The following is a 22,294-nucleotide window of genomic DNA, read 5'->3' on the forward strand; positions in this document are numbered from 1 at the left end:
CTCTACTGGGATTGGTCTATGTTTTTCTCAGGATTAGACTCGAGGTATATAGTTTTAGGAGGAAGGTCACAGGATACAATGCCATTCTCATCACATTTTATTAATGGTACGTAAAATCAACAGGACTCAACACTATTGAGGTTAACCTTGATCATCTGGCTAAGGTAGTATGTGTCAGGTTGCTTTGCTATAAAGTCACTTCTTTCCCCTTCCCATTTTATGTTCTTTGAAAGAAAGTCACTATGCACAGCATATGCTCAGGAGTTATGCCCCACCAGTTGAGAATAGAGGGTATACTTGAAATTCCAGTTATTTGGAATTCTGCTTGGGAAGATTGACTATCCTCCTTCATTTATTTATTGAATCATTTATTTGTATCCATATGGAATCATGGATTTTTACTTTATACTTTGGAATATAACCCGATATGACTTTATTTAATTGCTCACATCATTTAGATTTGAGCATTTGGGAAATCTTTTCATTGGATTCTGTGTCCCTTTGACACACTCTGATTATCTTTTCTTTCTTTCTCTTTTTTGAGTTTACTTTCAGTTGCTATGAGATCTGATCTTTTCTTTATTTCTTTTTTTTTTAATGTTTTTCTTTTCCTCTCATTTTAGATGAGGATACCAGCATTTGTTTCCACAAAAGAAAGTTTCTACAACTTAAGTGTTCAGGCCCAGGATCCCTCAGCATTGTAAATTTTGTGTGAATTTTTCAGGGAAGAACATAGATTTTGCCAGATTTTTAGTGTTGTCCATAACCTAAAAAGAGGTAAAGAATCACTGCTCCAGTGTAAAGAGGAGAAATAACACACCATACACATTTTACATACCTTGCTTTTTCCTAACTGCTTTGTGCTTGCCTCAGTTCATGTCCAGCTGGAAGCTTTAGAGCTCCCACACCCAGATTCCTCCTCCAGCATATGCCAGACTGCTTTCAGGTCCAAAAAGAACTTTGACCATTGTTGTTACAGTTATAACTCTGTAAAAACATAAGCATCCCTTTGGACTCAGACTCTTAACTGGAGGGAAGATATTCAGTTAATATGCTCATACACACCAGTTTTGATATTGAATTATGCAGTATGGTCACTAAAGGGTCATGTAAAAATAAGAGTGTGCTACAGTTGATGGAAAACTGAGTTTCCCCTTTGGAAAGAAATTTCTGGATTTGTCCTTTAGTTCTGGAAAACATTACATCATCCAACTATACAGCCTGATACATTCCTTGCATAACTTCACATATTAGTAATGACATTGGTTCAAGTTTAGGCAAGTGAACAAAAGAAGACTGGTTGTAAAAAGGCTTTTGATATAAAACATTATTTTCTCTAGTCATTTGATCACTTTGCTTGAGTAAAGTAAGTTATTTTCTTAAATTAATATCATATTTCTGTGGAATAAATACTGTTTTGTCATAATAACAGAATTATTGATAGATTTCTTGAAATAAAACAAAATGGCATAGTCAAAATGGATAAAATATTGGACCGAGTTGCAGAATATAATGACTAACAATGAAACATGTAGTGTGTGACCTATTTAAATGCATTTAACTCTTCTTATTCTTGCTTGTTTTGTGCAAATAGTAGTAGTCACTTTCCTGTATTACAGGGTTTATATACTAAAGTGCAGAGAAAAATTGCAGATTATTTCAGCTCTTTGGCAGAAAGTGCTGTAGCTTCTAGACTCTTAAAATGTATCTTAACATGTAGAGATGACTTTAATGTTGTTTTAGTATTGAGTGAGCTAAACAAAAGATTTCTATTGTTTTCAGGTAGGAAAAACCCCTGAATTCATGCGTGTGAATATGAACTACATGGATTCACTTAAATTTTAAAATATCTTTGAATTTCTAGTATAAGGAAAGGTGACCTATCAACTGAATATTCATATAAGATTAACTACAACAGACATGAGAATATATATTTATACAAATAAGAATAAAAGAAAGGAGCTATAATGTATTTGATATATTCCTTTTTTATTAATTTGAAGAGATTTTTCTTAGCTGACATTGATTTTTTTATTGTTGTTAATAAACAAGAATTTTTGTTGTTTTTGTTTTTTGTTTTTGTTTGTTTTTAGCTGTGGAAAGAAAGAAAAACATTTGGGGATGTCTGGATGGAAGAGTGACTTTGATAAATTATAGAAAGAGCAGATTCAGATTTTCCAGGACTAATGATAAGTAAGGCTAATAGAAACTAAGAATTTATCTCTCTCTCTCTCTCTCTCTCTCTCTCTCTCTCTCACACACACACACACACACACACACACATCTATACATACACATTTATATAATATATCCTAAAGAAATATATGGGTGGATGGTGATAAGATGAATACTATTTCACTCCCATTTTGGCAGGTTTATTGTGAAATGACAAGTAGGAATCAGGATTACCAGATTTCATAACTCTCCCACCTTAGGATACCTTCTTAGCCTTGCTGTCTTAGTTCCTGTGGGTACATCCTCTGTTGCTCCATTAACTCAACCTAGTGTGTACTCTTTTACTGGTCAGGGTTTTTTCTCCTTCACTGAAGAACAGCTCTCTGGGTGGTTAATTATCTCTCCTGTTTCTCAAGGGAATGTTTGTGATTATCAAATCAAAGAATGTAATAGACATGATAGTTGATTTCTCAGTGTTTCATTCTGGACTATTGCTCTGAGCCATAGTTTTTTTCTCCTTGACAGTGATTGGTTCAGCAATGGCCAATGCTGGAAAACTTCTGAAGAAAACAAAAGAACAAAAGTAACCCTGATTCTGAGAAGACACCTCAGGAGGAAATGCTCTTTACCTGCATGTGATGTGTGGAAATGCCCTTGCTTTAGTGCACGCAGGCTTCCTGAGGCTGCAGTCAGCTTAGAGGTCTGGCAAATAGGAGATGCCTGGGTGGCTCAGTGGGCTGAGCATTTGACTTTTGATTTTTGACTCAGGTCTAGATTTCAGGGTGGTGAGTTAGAGCCCTGCTCTTGGGCTTAGTGTTGAGGATGGAGCCTGCTTGAGATGCTCTCTCCCTCTCCCTGTGCAACTCCCCACCCCTGCTCGCTCTCTCTCTCTCAAATAGATAAATCTTAAAAAAAAAAAGAGCTGGTAGATGGAAAGTGCTTGAGAGAGTGTGTATTTCATATTATACAGAAAGTATATGGAATTACAAAAATATAGAAGCCATGATTCCCTCAAGAATCATACTGTCTGGATTCAGTCTAGTTGGTAATAAATACACAGATATGAAAAAAAAAAGCTATAATATAATTGCCAAACAGTCTGTTTATGTTTGTGTTTGTTAGAGTAAGATGGGATGATTGAAACAAGATTTTAGGAGAGCAGTCTTAAAGGACAGGTTGGGGTTAGAGTAGTACAATGAGAAGTGGAAGTTACAATATTCCAGGAAGGGAGGAAGGACAAAATTTGGCAGTGAGTTCCAAGGACCAGAAAGTAAGTTTGATTGATACAACTTATAGTGGTAAGGGAGGAAAGATTTTTTTCCTTCTATCCTCAATAGCTAGGTCTATGAAATAAATGACCACAGGCATATTAACAGGAGAAAAGGTATACAAATTATTAATCTTTAATATCACATTCATGGGGGCATCAGAGCTAAAAGAAAAATAGTGAATACCCAGAGTGGTGAGATTTGAGAGCTTATATTATGCCTTCATAGAGAAAGGGGAGGAGGATATGTTCCTCTTAGGGGAAAATATCAGATTTTTAGGAAAGATGAATGAGCCTTTAGAAGAACAGTTGGGAGGTATGATCGAATATGACAAAGTTTGTTTCTGTGTCCTGTCCTGTGATAAGAGTCAATCTTATTTAGTTGATGAAACTCCAACGGAGGGGATTTATGACGGTAAATTCTTTTGGGGGAATCTATCTGTAGGCAGATAGGAGTTCAGAGAAAGCCTCCCCTGCATTTGCTCTTTTTCAAGGACTTTAGCTCGAATAATCCGTATGCCAAAGAGACATCTTCCACAGCTGGAAGAAAAAAATCAGGCTGGATAGTTCTCATTATTAAAATTAGTGTTAATTTTTTTAATGTTGTCTGGTCATTTCATTGGTTAAAAGGGATGTACTTGTAAAGGATTTTATGTCAAGAGACACAATAATGAAGTCCTTAATTAATCCAATACAAGTATATTTTGTAATCAATCAGTTCTGTTTTCCTCCCCTGAATGGAAACCTAGTAGATGGGTTTGAACACTAATTTGCATCCAAATATCCAATTTTCCTACATACCTTCACTCTCTTCAGAGTTTTCAATCTTTTGATAAGGGGTGACACTTGGTTCTAGGGAGGTTACAATTTCACCTGCAATGAAATGGGAAATCTCATTACTAACCCCCAAGTCCCTGCAGCCACAGTATTGGCACTGATAAGGCCACGGGAAGCAATTTAAAAAATCTACATCATCTCCTGAACCTTTAGGTGGTTTAACTAACTGATTAGCATGTTTTTCTTTAATATTTTGGACTCTGATATCTACTTGAAGAGATTGTCTGTATCAGTTTGTAGTGTTTTCTGAGTTTTATAAACTTATTATCCATCCCATCCCACCTCTAGGGGTTACATCTTATCAGCCGACTGTATGTAATTAACTCAGAACAGAAGTGCCTGATACATGAGAGGCTGGATTTCAAAACAACACCATGCCCCTTCCTTCTAAGTTTGCTTTGTATAAATTAATATCATTTTTCGAAATCGAAACTTTCACTCTATCAATACAGAATACACTAGATAGGGGCAGATACTCCAAGTATAATTTTAAACTTCCTTGTGATTGTCTTGGATTTTTTTCCTTTTTTGTATTGAGACAATGATAATATAAGACTTTATGTGTAAAAATATGTATTGTTTTACTTTATGTTAAACAAACCAACAAATAGTAAACAACAAAGCATTTTTTTAATTAATTAATTTATTTTCAGAAAAACAGTATTCATTATTTTTTCACCACACCCAGTGCTCCATGCAATCTGTGCCCTCTATAATATCCACCACCTGGTACCCCAACTTCCCACCCCCCCGCCACTTCAAACCCCTCAGATTGTTTTTCAGAGTCCATAGTCTCTCATGATTCACCTCCCCTTCCAATTTACCCCAACTCCCTTCTTCTAACACCCCTTGTCCTCCATGATATCTGTACCCCAATGTTTATAGCAACACCAAAGCATTTTTCATTGGATTCCAAGAAAGTGGATTTTTTGTTTGTGTGGGTTTTTTTTTTTTATGATTTTATTTATTTATTTGGCAGACGGAGATCACAAGTCGGCAGAGAGGCAGGCAGAGAGAGGACGAGGCAGGCTCCCTGCTGAGCAGAGAGCCTGATGTGGGGCTTGATCCCAGGACCCTGGAATCATGACCTGAGCCGAAGGCAGAGGCTTTAACCCACTGAGCCACCCAGGTGCCCCTGTTTGTGTTTTATAGTGCTTTCAATTGATACCAATTTGGTCAAAATTCATTGTTCAAGGTTAATTAAAAGAGAAAAATGTGCCAGGTTTTTCTCATACTGATAGCTAACAAGCAAACATACATAGAAAAGAGATAGCTGTAACTTGTAGCTCAGTATTTTCCTTGTTTAATTGATCTGGTAATAGAGAAACTTCTTTTACCACTTCCCCACATCCCCCACCATTCTCCCCAACATATTGAACTCAGTGAGGACGTTCATCGGTGATTTCTTGGGGAATACCATTTTATAAATGTCAGCGTGATAGTTTTCTGAATTGTTAGACTGTCTCTCTGGCCATATCCTCTTAGGGTATGTACATACTCCTTTGTTTAGGCAGAAGGTTAATATACATTATTAAACTATTTTTTGCTCTTTTCTTTTTCCCTTTTATCTCATTGTCTGTACTCCCTTTGTGCATCTTTAGATTTTGATTGCAGATTGCTTCTGATCTAGTAATATATCTACTTAATTTTATTTAAAAGAAAACAACATTGAGTACTTGGGGCAGTGTTGCATGAATTTAGAAAATTAAGTGCTAAAATACTTTCTTCATCTTTTATTTCTCATGACAACTATCTTTTGGGCATTTGACAATGCCTACTATTTTTATTTACTTCTATTTGGAAAAGCCATGCTGTAGTGGTGAATGTGTCTCAAAAAGCATCTCTTCTCCATGGAGAATTACACATTTCTATTGCCGGCTATGTCTAAATGCTTACCAGAGTTTTGTTTTGTTTTCTTCTCCTATAGCCAGCAGTCAGCCGAGGACCTTGCCCGAGTACCTGCCAACTCCACTAGCAATATCTTGAATAGGCTATTGGTCAGTTATGATCCCAGGATAAGACCAAATTTTAAAGGTTTGTTTCTTACCCCCTCCAAAACCTTCAATCTGTGCAGTTTAAAAGTTAATTTTATGTGTTTAATCATTCAGTTGTGATATTCAAAACAATAAGGTTTCAAATTGGCATGTTACTGTCCTGTGATGTTGCGTAGGTTTCGAGCAATTTAGTGACAAAATTATTCAAAGACAAGCAGAATACTAGTTCTGTTGTTTCATATGGTTCCCAGTTAAAAGAACAAAATAAGTATATTGTGGATTAGACTAACCTCCATCATGGATTTGCTAAGCACTTAGTATTCCAAAGCTTAGTGATTTAAATTTCAAGCTCTGGACACAGATCTTCCTTTCATTCACAGACACCAAAGTTATAATTTGTAGAATAGCCTACACTTGTTAGGGATAGACAATAGTTCTGATACGTTTTTAGATTCCTTTAAAATTTTTGCTAGCATTTCACATTGATAAAAATATCCCTCTACTCTTTTGCTGAAAAAAAAAAAAAGATGGCCATATGGTTGTTAAAAACATGCTAACTTTGTGAATAAAAGCAACTGTGTTTTCTACAACAGATTGTTTCTACTCCAACAGAATATTACTATTTATCACACCTTTCAAGAACTAAAACCATACTTGCAATAAAAGTCACGAGAAGATTGTATAGTTGTGCAAACTTTCTTTCTTTCTTTTCTTATTTTCTTTTTTTGTCCTCTTGACGAGCTGGGAAAAGCTATCTGAAAAAAAATATCCTCTGGAAAACTATAATCCTTATTGCTGGCTAAGGACAGGTATTAATGTAGATCAGATTAACATTATAAGGCTTGATATTTTTTTCTTCTTCCTTTACAGAAAAAAAAAAAAAGTCTGCAGCTGTTTCTAGTCAACTGAAGTTATACAACTATGTTGTAAAAACAGGGTTTTTTGTTCATTACCCGAACCTATTCAGTTACTTTCAACAACAGCCTTGGTCTGGGTTGTCACATGTCTACCATATATTGATTCACCACCTGTTTTCCATCAGTCAGTGGTTATGTGGCTAAAAGGCTAAATTCACATTTTTCCCTTTGTTAACCCAACCAGCAGCCCACAATGAATAAAAAGAAAAAAGAAAAAAAAAAAAACAAAAAAGCAAGCAAGCAAGAAATTTGCAACATTATACCTTAATTCTCACTCCATGAACTTTCAAATTATTTTCCAACAGGTCAGGCAAAAATCTTTATAATGATTCTGTTATATGTCTGATTAACTTTGTATATTTATGAATTAAAATTCAAAATACAGTCATTATAGGTAATAGGTATTGAACACTGCTTTACTAATGAAAGTAAGACTTGAAATGATTATAAAAATGCAAAAAACTAAAACATTAAAAAATGTTTTTTTAAAGAATGTTTTACGTTTTCTTAAGGTAAGTGCATTAGCTCAATTAAAAACTTCTTTAAAAGTTAACATATTTACTCAGTCTTAACAATTTAAGAAATAAATATTTCTGAATAATAACATGAGTTAATACAACTTAACTTATTTTTTAATTTTTATTATTATGCCTTACTTAGAAAAAAAGTAATAGCAATTGTGAACATGGAATACTAAGACCATAGTTTCAAAGTTTTGTATCTCAAGTGGATTGGAAAAAATATAAAATCAAGTACATAAACCATAAAAATATGATAATCTAACCAAATTCTTACAGTTACTGAGTATGTTCTTAATTTTTATTTGTAGGCATTCCTGTTGATGTAGTAGTCAACATTTTTATCAACAGTTTTGGATCTATTCAAGAGACAACAATGGTAAGATTACAGGCAATTTAATATTTTTAATTATCAAAATTTTAACTAGAAGATAGTGAAAGATATAGTAAAACTGAAAATAAGGAGTAACTCTCTGGGAAAATGCATGCTTTCTTCTAGTATAAAATATCCAAATTCCAAGGTGTGTTACATCAGTGATTTCAGTGCCTATATAATTTTGCAATTCAAATGTGGCCTTAATGCTAATTAAAACTTACAGACTTGAAAGAATGAATTTACTCACTCTGAGCTACTAATTGGATACCACCTGGGAAAAGCATTTATGAATATTCTGGAGCAATGTTTATTTCCTAGTATACATGTATGTATGAACATTAAAAAATACTTAAGTGTTCACGGTTTATTTTTCTTTCTTTTCTTAAATTTATTTTAAGTTTTGTAATCGTTTATTTTTCTCCTAGTTTCCTGAAGAGAATCTTTGTTTCCTCTGTAGTGCTAATATTGTGGTGCTTGGATCAGAGAATTGTAAAAAGCAAAGAGGAAAATTAATTTTTATAAGATAAGGCAGCAGAGCTCCGTGAAAAAATTATATAATAAGAGGAAAGATCAAGGAAGGGCAAAAGAGGAGCAAGAAAGAGGTGACGGTCAGGCTCCTGTCTTGAAAGGAATGGACAAGAAGGGTTTGAAGGCGTGGCTGCTATCCATGATGAGTTGGACTACAGGGACAAAGGCTTCTATAAAGTAGTAGTTTTGTTAGTAGGTTACTAATTAGTAGATTACATTAGCAGATTTTCTGAATGATGTGTGATATAATTACTCCTGCTTCTTAAAAGGCATTCAATAAAGTCCACTTGCTCTTTGATGTTTTAGAATATTAGGTTTTCTGCCTTTTTGAAAAACGACGTGCTGAAATGATACTTTAAGTGGGAGAAAGAAAGCCCAAGTTTTTTGTATTTTTTTGAGATCCTTATATTTTATTAGTAATATACACTGTGGATCGAAAGGCCAGTAATGGATAGGGCACAGTACAATTTTTCAGGGACTCTCCCAGGCTAGAGAAAGAATGATTTAAAATATTTATTCCTTTATTCCTCATGGCAGCATAATGTGTTATCAAAGCAACTATTTATTGCATTTAATTTATGACACCCATTTTTGTATCTAATTGAAATAAGAATGTTATTTATGTTTTTGTAGAAGCATGTATTTAGCCCCTGAATAATTGGTTATTTTCTTAGTGTGTAAATATTTTTAGAGAATTATTCAAAAGTAGATTTTGGAATCAAATTCATTTATTTCCGGTGACTTTTTAGTTTGCCTAAATGACAGAAATATAGTACAGATCACCAGAAGACAGCTACAGAATAAGATAGAGTGAGTGCCGTATAGCACTCAGGAGACAAGTGTAGCATTTGTTTACCGAAAATGTGGTTAGTCTAGCTAAGCACTTCACTTTGTAAGAATAAGAGATGTCCTTTTTTCAAGGTGAAACTTTAAAGGAATCCATTTTGTCTGGATACTCTTCTCTGTGCCCTCTTGTATTTCTTGGCATCATTAAACTAATACTAAATCATCTCTGAAAGATGTTCTGGCCTGTTGGAAACACTCCTGCTCTGTCTTGCATTTTGGGACAGTTAATGCAAGGATATTTTTTCTCATTTGCATAAAAGCCACACATGTGTCCAGCTCAGTAGATATCATTAATGTATCTCTACTTCAGTTATCATTGAATGCCTTCCAAATATTAGACACTTCAACTTCTCCAGGCCCCGTCTGTAGTTACTTGATGATATCTGGCTGAAAACACTGGGGGAAAGGTATGCTAGAAAAAGGAGAGGAACTTTCCTACAGATTATTTGAGGATTATAATAAAATATTACATATTTATAACATATTCTCATATTGTCCTCCTCCAGGGATTCAATATAGTAGCTAGCCCAGGGTACTTATTGCTGGGACCAGATTCAGCCTATTCTCATTAGAGTCTTTGTCCCTGCTTTTTAACCCTGATTTCCATTTCTTCTAATTCTTCTTTTCTGGCTGCTCTGACTCACTTTGTGCCTTCTTTTCAATCCAGGTCTTTCATCTCTATCACTTGTTACTTAAATCTGATAGCTTTATTTTTTTTCTCTCTCTCTTTCTTATTTATTTATTTTGCTAATAGCCCAAGAGCATATTTCTTAAAAACAAACCAAACAAAAAAGTCCCCCAAAACAAGAGATTGGGAAAACAGAGGGTATTAGATTTGTGTAAATAAAGGATATATGTTCAGGGAAATAATATGGTGACCAGTGTGTAAGTTGCAATATTAGACTGGCTTGTGCTTGAATCTGTTGTGTAAATTACAAAAATAAAGAAGCAGTAGCTTTCAGTGATGGTGATTCTTGGGTTGTTATGCATTCTCAAATTCATTTCGTATTTCACAATAGAACTTCAATCGAAAGAAAATGCTAAAGAAAATGAACCATTTATAAGTTCGTTAGTAGCACCATTATACAGTTGGGATTTTGTTTATTAATAACCCACTAGAAATTTCCCTTACAAAGTTCTGCTAAAATAAAGGAACTCATAAAATCTGGGAAGCTTTGATACTGCCCCAAACTTTTCTCTCCCATTCAGACCTTTCTATCTCAACTGGAAGTTGCTTATTCCTGAAGGCATAATGCAGAACACAGAACTTGGGGGTGACTGTGACTTCAGTAGCTGCAAGTCAGGTGGTGGACAGATGTAGGGCAGCTTCTGAAAGGGGAGGGTGACCATTCCATTTTTCCAACAGATAACACTGATTATCAAAGAAGCAATCAGGTTTATAGGCATTCACATTGTTGTTAGGAAATTTGAACCAATTCCATTTGGAAACCATTTCTTTGTGCTAATTTTTCTTTTTCTTAATTCAGATGCTAACTATTGGCGACTAAATTAAAAGTAATCTCACACTTATTCAGAAGCAATAATTGTGTAGTGAAGGAGAAATTATAGCCTTATTAGTATTCCTTAAGATCTTCTATACTTCCATGGTTATAGGCCCCTTCAGCTTGTTTTATTATCTCATTTTATAAGCATTATAATTCCTTTTTCTCATATCTGTGTTTATTTACATTCCACTAACTTATATTTTTGTAAGGTATCATTATAAATACTATGCATGGTATTTACTGACATTAATAGTAACATCACCAAAATTATCTAATAAGTATAATCATCCTATTTCAAGTTCTAATTTTATCAGTTTGCATGCTACTGCCTGTGGCAACTGAAATGAGTATTCAGAACACTGAGAAGAATGGTTTTTTAGAGGTCAGTGGCATCTGCTCTGTGGTTAATGATTGTAATATATGTTGATTTTTCCATTTGGTTTTTATCTTTGGCTTAAATCACTGGGATTTTCATAAATGAAAATGTGAACTATTGCACTTGTGAGGAAAAATTAGGTAGTATGTTTTATTATAATAATCAATGCATAGACTTCATCAGGAACACATAAGAGCTATTTCATGGAAATAGGAGCCTGTTTGTATAATCCATGTTCTTTCTTTGGTTGAGGATGCTTCATGATTATACTGAATTATGATTACACTGCAATTCATGATCCCATCAGACTTTCAAAGCCTTTCTGCTGCATGACTTATAATGTGTCTCAGTGGACTTCAACTCTTTTTGAGCAACCCAGTGTGCCTGTCAGGAAAAAAAAAAAAAAAAGAAGTCACATTTTGGAACTGTTAAATGAGCTGAATTATGGTTCTTGGCAATTATTTATCTTTGTTGTTTTAGAAACAATTTTATGTATTTCCCTTTATATAAACTTATGTTTCTTTCCTTAAAACTTGTCTTAGCTTACTATTCTTTTTATCTTGTTGCTTTTGTTATTAACTTTCCAGCATTATTTCACTGTAGAATAATATTAGACATATTTTCCCCATTTTTCTCTATTTTGTATCTTAGATACACAAAGTTTCAAAAGGTTTTTATATTTATTTTTTCTCATATGATCAATATTCAGGTCTGTCCCCTGTGGTAGTCTAAATAATGTTCCCTCAAACCGTCCATGTCCTAATCTCAGAACCTGTGAATAAGGTATTTTACATGATAAAAGAGACTGTGTGTTTATAATTAAAGTAAGGATCTTGAGTTGGGGAGATTATTCTGGTTATCCAAGTGGGTCCACTATCATCACAGGGTCCTTCTAAGCAGGAGGCAGGAAGATCAGAGTCAATAGTGGTAGATGTGATCAAGACAGTGTGAACGTAGAGTGATGCAAGGAAGTGATGTATCAGTCAAGGAACGTAGGCGGCCTCTAGACACTGAAAATGCAAAAAAGTGGAGTCTCTCTTCAGCTCCTCAAGAAGGAGTCAGCCTTACAGATACTGTGACTTTAGTCCCATGAAACTAATTTTGATCTTTCGAATTCCAGAACTGTAAGTAATAATTTATGATGTTTTAAATCACTAAATTTTGATAATTTTGTTACAGCAGCAATGGGAAACTCATACATGTGCTGATGAACACTTTGTTGATGCATTTTTTTCCTCCCAAATTCTATTGGAAGATTATCTAATTGCATATAACTTCATCCTATATGCTACTAGAGATATCTGATTATGTATATAACTTTTTCATATATGTATATGGGAAAATAATCAATGGTTTTGAATTCAGTGATTACTAAATACTGTCACTTGTTAATTGTAATAAGGACATAATTTGAAAGAGAATATATTTTTAGTTGTTAAAAATGTATTTCATTCTCTTTTTTTGTCAAAGTTACTTTTTTAGTATCTGCCTTAAAATGAAGAATAACATGATTTGTTGTGGATACTTTTCTCTTCCCTTTTTTCTCCTAGCTGTATTATTTAGAAGTATTGGTGATTAAACATCATATTAGGCAATAAGGAAGGATGAGAAATGCTCAAGTTTTACTTTCTTCTTCCAGTAATTAGTCATTGTTATCAACTGATATAGGAAAAATTAAATTAATGGTATTAATAATACTAGACAAATATCCTAACCTGTCAAAATGTGACAGTAATATGTATTAAATAGAATCATGTTGAGTACTTTTTATTCAGCCCAACATACTGCCACTCTTACGGAGTTCATAGTTCAGGGAGGCACCACAGTACCACCTAGCAGGCATTCCTAATACAGATGGAATATTGGAATAGGTCTAGAATTTTTAAATATTCATAAGGTGTTACTAAATAATATTTAACTATTTTTTAAATAAAATGACATACTGGGAATAATTACTAAAATATAACCTAGAAAATTTTAGTGGCATTTTGCTAACTCATAATTCTTACATGAAATACCTAACCTCACTAATAACTAAATTTAAATCTTTTCAAACCAGGCTTATAACAGCTCTTTGACAGAACTTTAATTATAATGCTGCCAGATGCTGTGAGAGATGATCTCCTTCATTGCCTGAATGCTAACATTTTTATTATAAGGTAAAGACTACAGATGAGTTAGAGATTCCCTGTGTGAGAGGCAGGTAAAAATTATAACTAACCAGAATAGCTATCCTAACAACAATAGAAAGTATAAACATTTTTTAAATATTAAAATATCAATAATACAACTTAACCAGTTTTAATGTCTTGTTGTGAAATGTTTTATTGCATTGAAGAAATAGTTGAATTTGGGTCTTAATTGGGACTGAAAATTTTGGAGAACATCCATTTTCCAGATAATGACTAATAGTGTGCTCTTTGGAATGAACAATGAGTAGTATTTGTCACCAAGTTCTTTAAAAACAATTAAGTAATTTCCCACTGATAAAAGAAGTCTGTTTCTGATGGGAATTTGTTCATTGCAAAATAAACTATAAAGCTATAATTACTGTGATTGACTAATTGAAAATGAAAATAAATAGGTTTCAAAGATAGTTATCTTAATATAGAACATTTGAAATGCCAATAACTAGTAATTATTTAGAAATGCTCATAAAACATTAACCAAAGCAACTAATGAGCTTTTATCTTTTAATGAATGTTAAACTCAAACTATTAATTTAAACTGTAAAATTTTAAAACACTCTTAAAAGATATATAAACTTGCTACAACTTGGATTGAATCATAATGATATGTGACTACACAGCTAATAGAAAAGCATCTTTGAAGTACTTTTATAAGGAAATAATAAGATATAATGGCCAAGACTGATACAATGAAATAAGCAATTTCCAGATTTTTGGTGATGCTCATTATAATACAACTCTGGAGTTCTACTAAAAAATTAAGAAAAGGATTACAGTGGAGACTTGAAGATATGTGGTGTGTTAAGCTTACAGTGGAGCAGTTGAAAGCATGAAGAATAATTCAGGAGATGCTCAGAAGCAGATTTTTGCACTGTGTCAAGATTTGTGACTTTGAAGTAGATTACTGTTAAGAATAATTGTTGGTTGGGAGCACTGGGTGCCTCAGTTGGTTAAGCATCTACCTTCAGCTCAGGTCATGATCTCGGGGTCCTGGCATCAAGCCCTGCATTGGACTCCCTGTTGAGCAGGGAGCCTGATTCTCCCTCTGCTCTTCCTACTCATGCTTTCTTTCTTTCTCCATCTTTCTCTCAAATAAATAATAAAATCTTTAAGATAAACAAATGAAAAAATAATTGGTTGGTCAACACAGTACAGAACAAACTAAATGAGTTACACTAGATGCAGAATTGTTTTGAAGCAAAAAAAAAAAAAAAAAAGAAAACAAAAAACTTATTAAACTGTGTTACCAACATTATAGAAGGATAACAGCAGCATAAAAGGTATATCTTAATAAGGCAGTATACTTGTCTAGCTTTTAATATGTCCAAGTCCAGTTCATATACATGGTATACTATCTCATTTAATCTCTATAAAAACCCCATCTTTGTGGGTAAGTTATTACTATCCCCATATTATAGATAGGAATTTTATCCTTTGTTCACTTCTTAATCCTCCATAATCTTGCTTTTAATATGCCACTCTACCAAAAATGCTTTTGCTAAAATTTTCAGTGGCTTTCTCATTTGCTGAGAGTATTCAGTATGACTCTGCTTAACACTGTATGACACCTGCTGCTGTTGACCTTCTCAAAGCTTTGGACTATTTGGTTTGGTGAAATCACATTTTCAGGGTTTTCTTTTTTCCTCAATCTTCTAGCCTGTTCTTTGAATGCATGTCCTTCCCAGGGTTATTTATTTATCTATTTTTTTTTTTTGCTTTGGATTCCTACTCTAACTAATACTTATGGACAAACTCTTAATTAATCATCTTCTTTTTTTTCCCCCAGTTGGTTATGTTTTCAAGATTCATTTATATCATAACAGGTATCAGAATTTCATTCTTTTTTTACAGCCAAATAATATTCCTTAGGGTGTATGCATATACAGGCATACCTTGTTTTATTGTGCTTTGTAGATACTGTTTTTTTTTTTTTTAACAGATTGGAGATTTTTGGCATCCTGCAATGAGCAAGTTTATTTGTGTCATTTTTCCAATAGCATTTGCTTACTTGCTGTCTCCTTGTCACATTTGGTAATTCCCACAATATTTCAAACTCTATTATTAATATTATATTTGTTATGATGATCTGTGATCTGTGATCTTTGATGTTAGTCTTATGATTGTTTTAGGGCATCAGGAACCAAGGTCAGATAAGATGGCAAACTTAATTGATAAATGTTGTGTGTGTTCTGACTACTCTACCAACCAGCCATTTCCTGTTTCTTTCCCTGTCTATGGGCCTCCCTCCCCTGAGATACATAATACCAAAATTAGGCCAGTTAATAACAAGACAATGGCATCTAAGTGTTCAAGTGAAAGGAAGAATCATATACCTCACTTTAAATCAAAGGTAGAAATGATCAAGCTTGGTGAGGAAGGCATGTCAAAAGCCAAGATAGGCCAAAGGCTAGGTCTCTTGCACCAAACAGCCGCATTGTGGATGCAAAGGAAAAGTTCTGGAAGAAAATTAAAAAATTCTATGCCAGTGAACACATGAATGATAAGAAAGCAAAGCAGCCTTGTTTAGTGGTCTGGATAGAAGCTCAAACCAGCTACAACATTCCCTTAAGTCAGAGCCTAATCCAGAGCAAGGCTCTAAGTCTTTTCAGTTTTATGAAGGCTAAGAGAGGTGAGGAAGCTACAGAAGAAAAGATTCAAGCTAACAAAGGTTGGTTCATGAAGCTTAAGGAAAGAAGCCGTCTTCATAACATCGATGTGCAAAGTGAAGCAGCACGTGCTGATAGAGAAGCTGCAGCAAGTTCTCCAGAAGATCCACCAGAGGGCATTCATGAAGGTGGCTACACTGAACAACGGATTTTCACCGTACACAAAACAGCCTTCTATTGGAAGAAGAAGCCATCAGGACTTTCATAGCATGAGAGGAGAAGCCAGTGCCTGGTTTCAAAGCTTCAAAAGACAGACTGACTCTCTTGTTGGGGTCTAGTGCAGCTGACAACTTGAAATGGAAGCCAGTGTTCATTTACCATTCTGAAAACCCCAGGCCCTTAAGAAGTATGCTAAATCTATTCTGTGCTTTGTCAGTGGCATAGCAAAGCTGGCATCACAGCCGTCTGTTTACCTCATGGTTTACTGAATATTTTAGGCCCACTGCCGAGACCTAGTGCTCTAAAAAAAGATTCCTTTAAAAGTATAGCTTCTTCACAATACTTTTGATCATCCAACCATTTTGATGGAGATGGGCAACAATATTAATGTTGTCTCCATACCTGCTAATACAGCATCCATTCTGCAGCCCAGAGATTAAGAAGTAATTTTGAACTTCAAGTCTTATTATTTAAGAAAAGCATTCTGCAAGGCTATCATTGTCATAGATAGTTATTCCTCTGATGGATCTGGGCAACGTAAATTGAAAGCTTTTGAAAGGGATACAGCATTTTAGATACTATTAAGAACATTTGTAATTTGTGGGAAGTAGTCAAAATACCAACATGAACAGGAGTTTGGAAGCTGATTCCAAACCTCATGGATGATTTTGAGGGGTTCAAGACTGCAGTGGAGGAGGTTGCTGAAGATACAGTGGAAATAGTGAGAGAACTAGAATTAGTTGTAGAACCTGAGGATGTGACTGAACTGCTCCAAGTTCATGATCAAATGCGAATGGATGAGGAATTGTTTGTCTTCAATGAGCAAAGAAAGTGTTTTCTTGAGATGCAATCCACTCCATGAAGACATTGTATAGATGGTTGAAATGACAACAAAGGATTCAGAACATGATGTAAACTTGGTTGATAAAGCAGCAGCAGGGTTTGAGAGGACAGACTCCAGTTTTGAAAGAAGTTTTACTGTGGATAAAATGCTCTCAAACAGCATCACATGCTACAGAGAAATTGTTCATGAAAGGAAGAATCAATGGGTGTGGCAAACTTCACTGTTGTCTTCTTGTAAGAAATTGCCAACCACTTTGATCTTCAGCAGCCACCAGCCTGGTCAGTCAGCAGCCATCAGCATTGAGGCCAGACCCTCCACCAGTAAAAAAATACTATGACTCATTGAAAGATTAGGTGAGTGTTAGTATTTTTTTAAATAATAAAGTATTTTTTAATTAAGGCAGGTACATTTTTTAGACATAGTGCTATCACACATTAATAGATTATATATAGTACAATATATATAACTTTTATATGCACTAGAAAATCAAACAATTCATTTGATTTGCTTCATTGCAATATTCACTTTATTGCAGTGATCTGGAACTGAACCCACAGTTTCTCCAAGGTATGCCTGTATACCCCATTTCATTTATCCATTTACCTCTTGATGGATGCTTGGGTTGTTTCCACCTTTTGGCTCTTGTGAATAATGCTGCAATGAGCATGGTGTGGAAGTATTTGTTGGAGTCTCTGGTTTCAGTTCTTTTGGATTTATACCTAGGAGTGGAATTGCTGGATCATATGGTATTTCTATTACATTTTTGAGGACAAAGTATAATTACTTAAAAGTGAAAAATGTACATTTAGTGAGGAAGTATGGACATGTTAGTGATTTATTTAACTCATTAGTGAGGGACCCAGCGGGATACTAAAGCTGCTTCAGTGGAAAATTCAGGAGCTTGAAGTGAAAGAATGAATGCTGAAATTAGATTGCTAAATTAGACACAGGCTTGTTAATGTCTCACAGGGCAATAAAGGTGTAATCTTTGGGGATATCTTTTCTCCCTGACATAGAACCTTTGCATTTGTACCGGGCAGATACCATTTGCAATTCATGAATCTTCTGTATCTTATCTGCTTTTGCAGAATTTAGGCCCTAACTAATAGAAGATGGCAAGTCAGACAAAGATACACTTTCCTAGAGAACCCCACAACCCTTATGTGGGCTTGTTATGAATTGTTTCATCAGGATATTGAAAGGTTGAATAATAATCTTTTTTCCTTATTTCCAAATTTTGATTTTTCTTACCTTCTTGTCTATTCCCTTTCATTTTGTTTATACTATATTTTACATCCACCCTTTGTAACTTTTGTACATATCTTTCTTAGAATGTATTACTTTGTTGAAATGTATTTACTTTTCTTTATATTTTGATACATATTGCCTAAGAACTGTCCAGGTTAGCTTATACTCCAGGAAAGTTTATGCATTTATGTTGCTATTGTTGGTGTATGAATGTGCCAACTCTCTATGCCTTACCAGTGATAAGTAGGATTACTCATCATCATTTCTAACTTCATGAGCAAAAGGAAAAATAAAACCTTGTTTTTCATTGCTTTTCTTTTGTAGTGGGGCAGAACATATCTTCATGTTTATTGGTTCTTCATAGCAAATTTTGCTATAGAGATTTCCATGAGAGTACTTTCTTAAAGAAATGTACAGTACCCCCTCTGTTTTTGAGAGAACTATCAGATTGTTTTATATAAATCATGTTCATATTTTTAATGTTAAATATCATTCTTTCATATGAAAATAACACATTTTTCTAATCTGTCCTTTCTGATGGATTTTAGATTGTTTCTGGGTTTTGTTTTGTTTTGTTTTGTTTTTTGTTTGTTTTGGTTTGGTTTTGGCTATTACATAGTTGTATGCAGTAGACATCTTTGAAATGTATTTATGTACCAAGTACCTTACTTTTAAAGATCATTTTTTTTAAAGATTTTTATTTATTTATTTGACAGATCAGAAGTACCAAGTACCTTACTTTTAAAACTGGACTTTTTTTTTTTTTTTTTTTTTGAGAGCAGTTTTATCTTCACAGCAAAATGGAGCAGAAAATATAGAGAGTTCTCATATACTCCCTACGCCCCCTACCTACAACCTCCCCCACTATCAACCTTTGCACCAAAGGGGTGTATTTGTTGCAATCAGTGAACCTACAATAGCACATCATCAACCAGTCTGTAGATTACATTAGGGTTTGCTCTTGTTCATTTTATGAGTTTTGACAAATGTTTGAACATATGTATCCAGTTATAATTTCATATAGAAGAATTTCAGTACCCTAAAAGTCCTCTGTGTTCTACCTGTTCATCTCTCCTTCCCCTGTAATCCTTGGCAACCACTGATTGATTGATTGATTGATTGATTGATTTTTACTGTATCCAAGTTTTGCCTTTTCCAGAATGTCATGTAATTGGAATCATATAGCATATAGCCTTTTCAGATTGGCTTCTTTTACTTACTGGCATGTATTTAAGGTTCCTGCATATGTTTTTATCGCTTGATAGCTCATTTCTTTTTCTTGCTGACTAATATTCTTTTGTCTGCATGTACCACAGTTTAACCATTCACCCACTGAAGGACATCTTGGTTGCTTCCAAATTTAGGCAATTATGAATACAACTGCTATAAAAATGGACGTGCAGGTTTTTGTGTAAGATTTTAGTTCCTTTGGGTAAAAACCAAGGAGTACAGTGTTGTAAGAATATATTTAGTTTTGTAAGAAACTTCCAAATTCTCTTCGAAAGTGGATGTGCCATTTTCATTTCCACCATCAGTGAATGAGAGTGCCTTTTGCTCCATATCCTCATTTGCATTTGGTGTTGTCAGTGTGATGGATTTGGCCCTATCTGATCATTGTGTAATTGGTATCATTGTTTTAATTATTTAATTTGAATCTCTCTAATGACATATAAAGTGGAACGTCTTTTGATAGGTTTATTTGTCATCAGTATATCTTCTTTGGTGAAGTGTCTGTTAAGATCTTTGGCCCATTTTTTTTAATGGGGTTGTTTGTATTCTTATTTTTACATTTTAAGATGTATTTTGTGTATTTCTTCTTGGTCTTGACTTTAACTGCGTCTTTCTCCTGGCCACTCCCAAATCTCTGTCTCATGCTCTGGCCTCCTTTTAGTACTGATTTTGATTATTTCTGCTACTTTATGTTTCTTGGTATTTAGTGATTCTTTTGTATTGCTGACAAAACACTTGAGAAACAGTGACTTCTGCCTGCTACTTTAGTCCTGCCCTTTCTTAATATCACCACCTGTTAAAATTCTGTCAACTCTTAGAGAACTCCCCAGAATCACTATCTGCAGGCTTTCCTGACCTGTGTCTGTAGTGATCATTCATTCTCTCAGTAAGTGCTGTCACCCCTAGAATCCTTACCATTTATTCCCTTACTTGTTTAATCATCACTTCCTGTTTGACTTATCATATGGTTTCACTTATTTGTGGAACATAAGGAATAGCATGGTGGACACTAAGAGGAAGGAAAAATGAAGGGGGAGAAATCGGAGTAGGAGAAAAACCGGGAGAGACTATGAGCTCCAGGAAACAAACCGAGAAATTTAGAAGGGAGGGTGGGTAGGAGGATGAGTGAGCCTGGTGATGGGTATTAAGGAGGGCATGGATTTCCTGGAACCCTGGGGGTTATACACAAACGATGAATCATGGAACACCACATCAAAAACTAATGATGTACTATATGGTGACTAACATAACACAATTTAAAAAAAAATCTCTTCCTGAGGGTATGGCCCTCAAATTTTTATCTCTCTCAGACTGGTAGCTCAGACCTTCAAACATAGAAAGCTCTTAATGAGTTATTATTTAATGAATGAAAAAATGAAGGAAGAAACGAATGTTTAACCTAGCAAAGTAAAACTGATTGTTAACTCAGTCTCTTTTGTAACCATTGAATTTAGTCTTGAACATAAAAACCATAGATGTTTTATTTTGTTAGTCCACAAAACAAACCTACCATTGTTAGTAGATGTATCTTAAGTCTTTGAAATCTGAATAATATTAGGTTGATCAGATATTAATAATTCATATTAATAATCAGAAATTGCCTTTTTTTCTAGTACTATATTATATTCATCTTTTTATAACCAGCTACTAACATAGTCTTCACATCTGTTACCCAAAAAACATTTTTAAAAATCTTTTAAAGAATAGAATTAAAGTCAGTTTTGATGTTCAATAACCAATTAAAACTTTCAGGTGGCATATTTGTAACTATAGAAAAGGAATGCTGTCAATGGTAGTTGTGAAACATTTCAAAGTGGTGATAATAACTATAATGGTAATAAAGTTAATAATACATATAATAAATTAGTTAACTTTTGAGTACCCTCATCAATTCCTGTTTGACTTATCATATGGTTTCACTTATTTGTGGAACATAAGGAATAGCATGGTGGACACTAAGAGGAAGGAAAAATGAAGGGGGAGAAATCGGAGTAGGAGAAAAACCGTGAGAGGTTTCATGCTTTAGGTACGACCTTTCATTTGATTCTTGTGAATAACTGAGGATTAATTTTATTGATGAATTTAAGCTCAGAGAAGTTAAGTGACTAGCCTTAGGACACATAATAGGACATAATTCAGACCCACATTTGTCTAATTGTCCTGTCTTCAAGTCTCAGTGTAGGTGTCAGTTCACTTTGTTACTTTTAACTAATCCTGAGTCTACATGCCCCATAGCAATCTATTTCCATTTTCAGAGTCTTTTTAAAATTGTTTTATATTTGACTGATTGTCCATGTAACTGACAATTATTTCTTTGAAGTCTGAGAGTACTCACAGTGTGTCCTTAGTACCTAGAGCATGGAAAGTAATATATGGTTAATAAATAATTTTTGAATTGAATGAGTGAGACAACCCATCACCTAGAGATTTAGGAGGAATTTAAATAAACATCTTTGGGAAATAAATGATATATTCTGTAGCTAGATTCTCAAGGATGTTTAATGGAAAGGAAACTGATATTTATATAGTGGTCACTATATTAATCTTTTATATTGAGCATTTTATTGAATTATCACATTAGGAATTAAGATTCTTATTTTTTAATGTTAAAAATTGAGC

The 22,294-nt window shown here is 34.2% G+C and overlaps 1 protein-coding gene across 2 annotated transcripts in view; it reads left to right on the forward strand.

Moving 5' to 3' along the window:
- Positions 1 to 22,294, forward strand: part of GLRB (glycine receptor beta) — a 102,243-nt gene that overhangs the window by 33,357 nt on the left and 46,592 nt on the right. The window contains exons 1-3 of one of the 2 annotated variants that reach the window (XM_082728463.1): positions 2,094 to 2,193; positions 6,207 to 6,313; positions 8,020 to 8,087. In XM_082728463.1, coding sequence (XP_082584589.1) covers positions 8,085 to 8,087 — 3 coding nt within the window. In that variant the 5' untranslated portion in view covers positions 2,094 to 2,193; positions 6,207 to 6,313; positions 8,020 to 8,084. Of the gene's footprint in view, positions 1 to 2,093; positions 2,194 to 6,206; positions 6,314 to 8,019; positions 8,088 to 22,294 lie in introns of those variants that run through there. The other variant, XM_082728462.1, reaches the window with a different exon arrangement.

This window comes from Mustela nivalis (genome assembly GCF_964662115.1).
Source record: "Mustela nivalis genome assembly, chromosome: 4".
NCBI classification, from domain to species: domain Eukaryota; kingdom Metazoa; phylum Chordata; class Mammalia; order Carnivora; family Mustelidae; genus Mustela; species Mustela nivalis.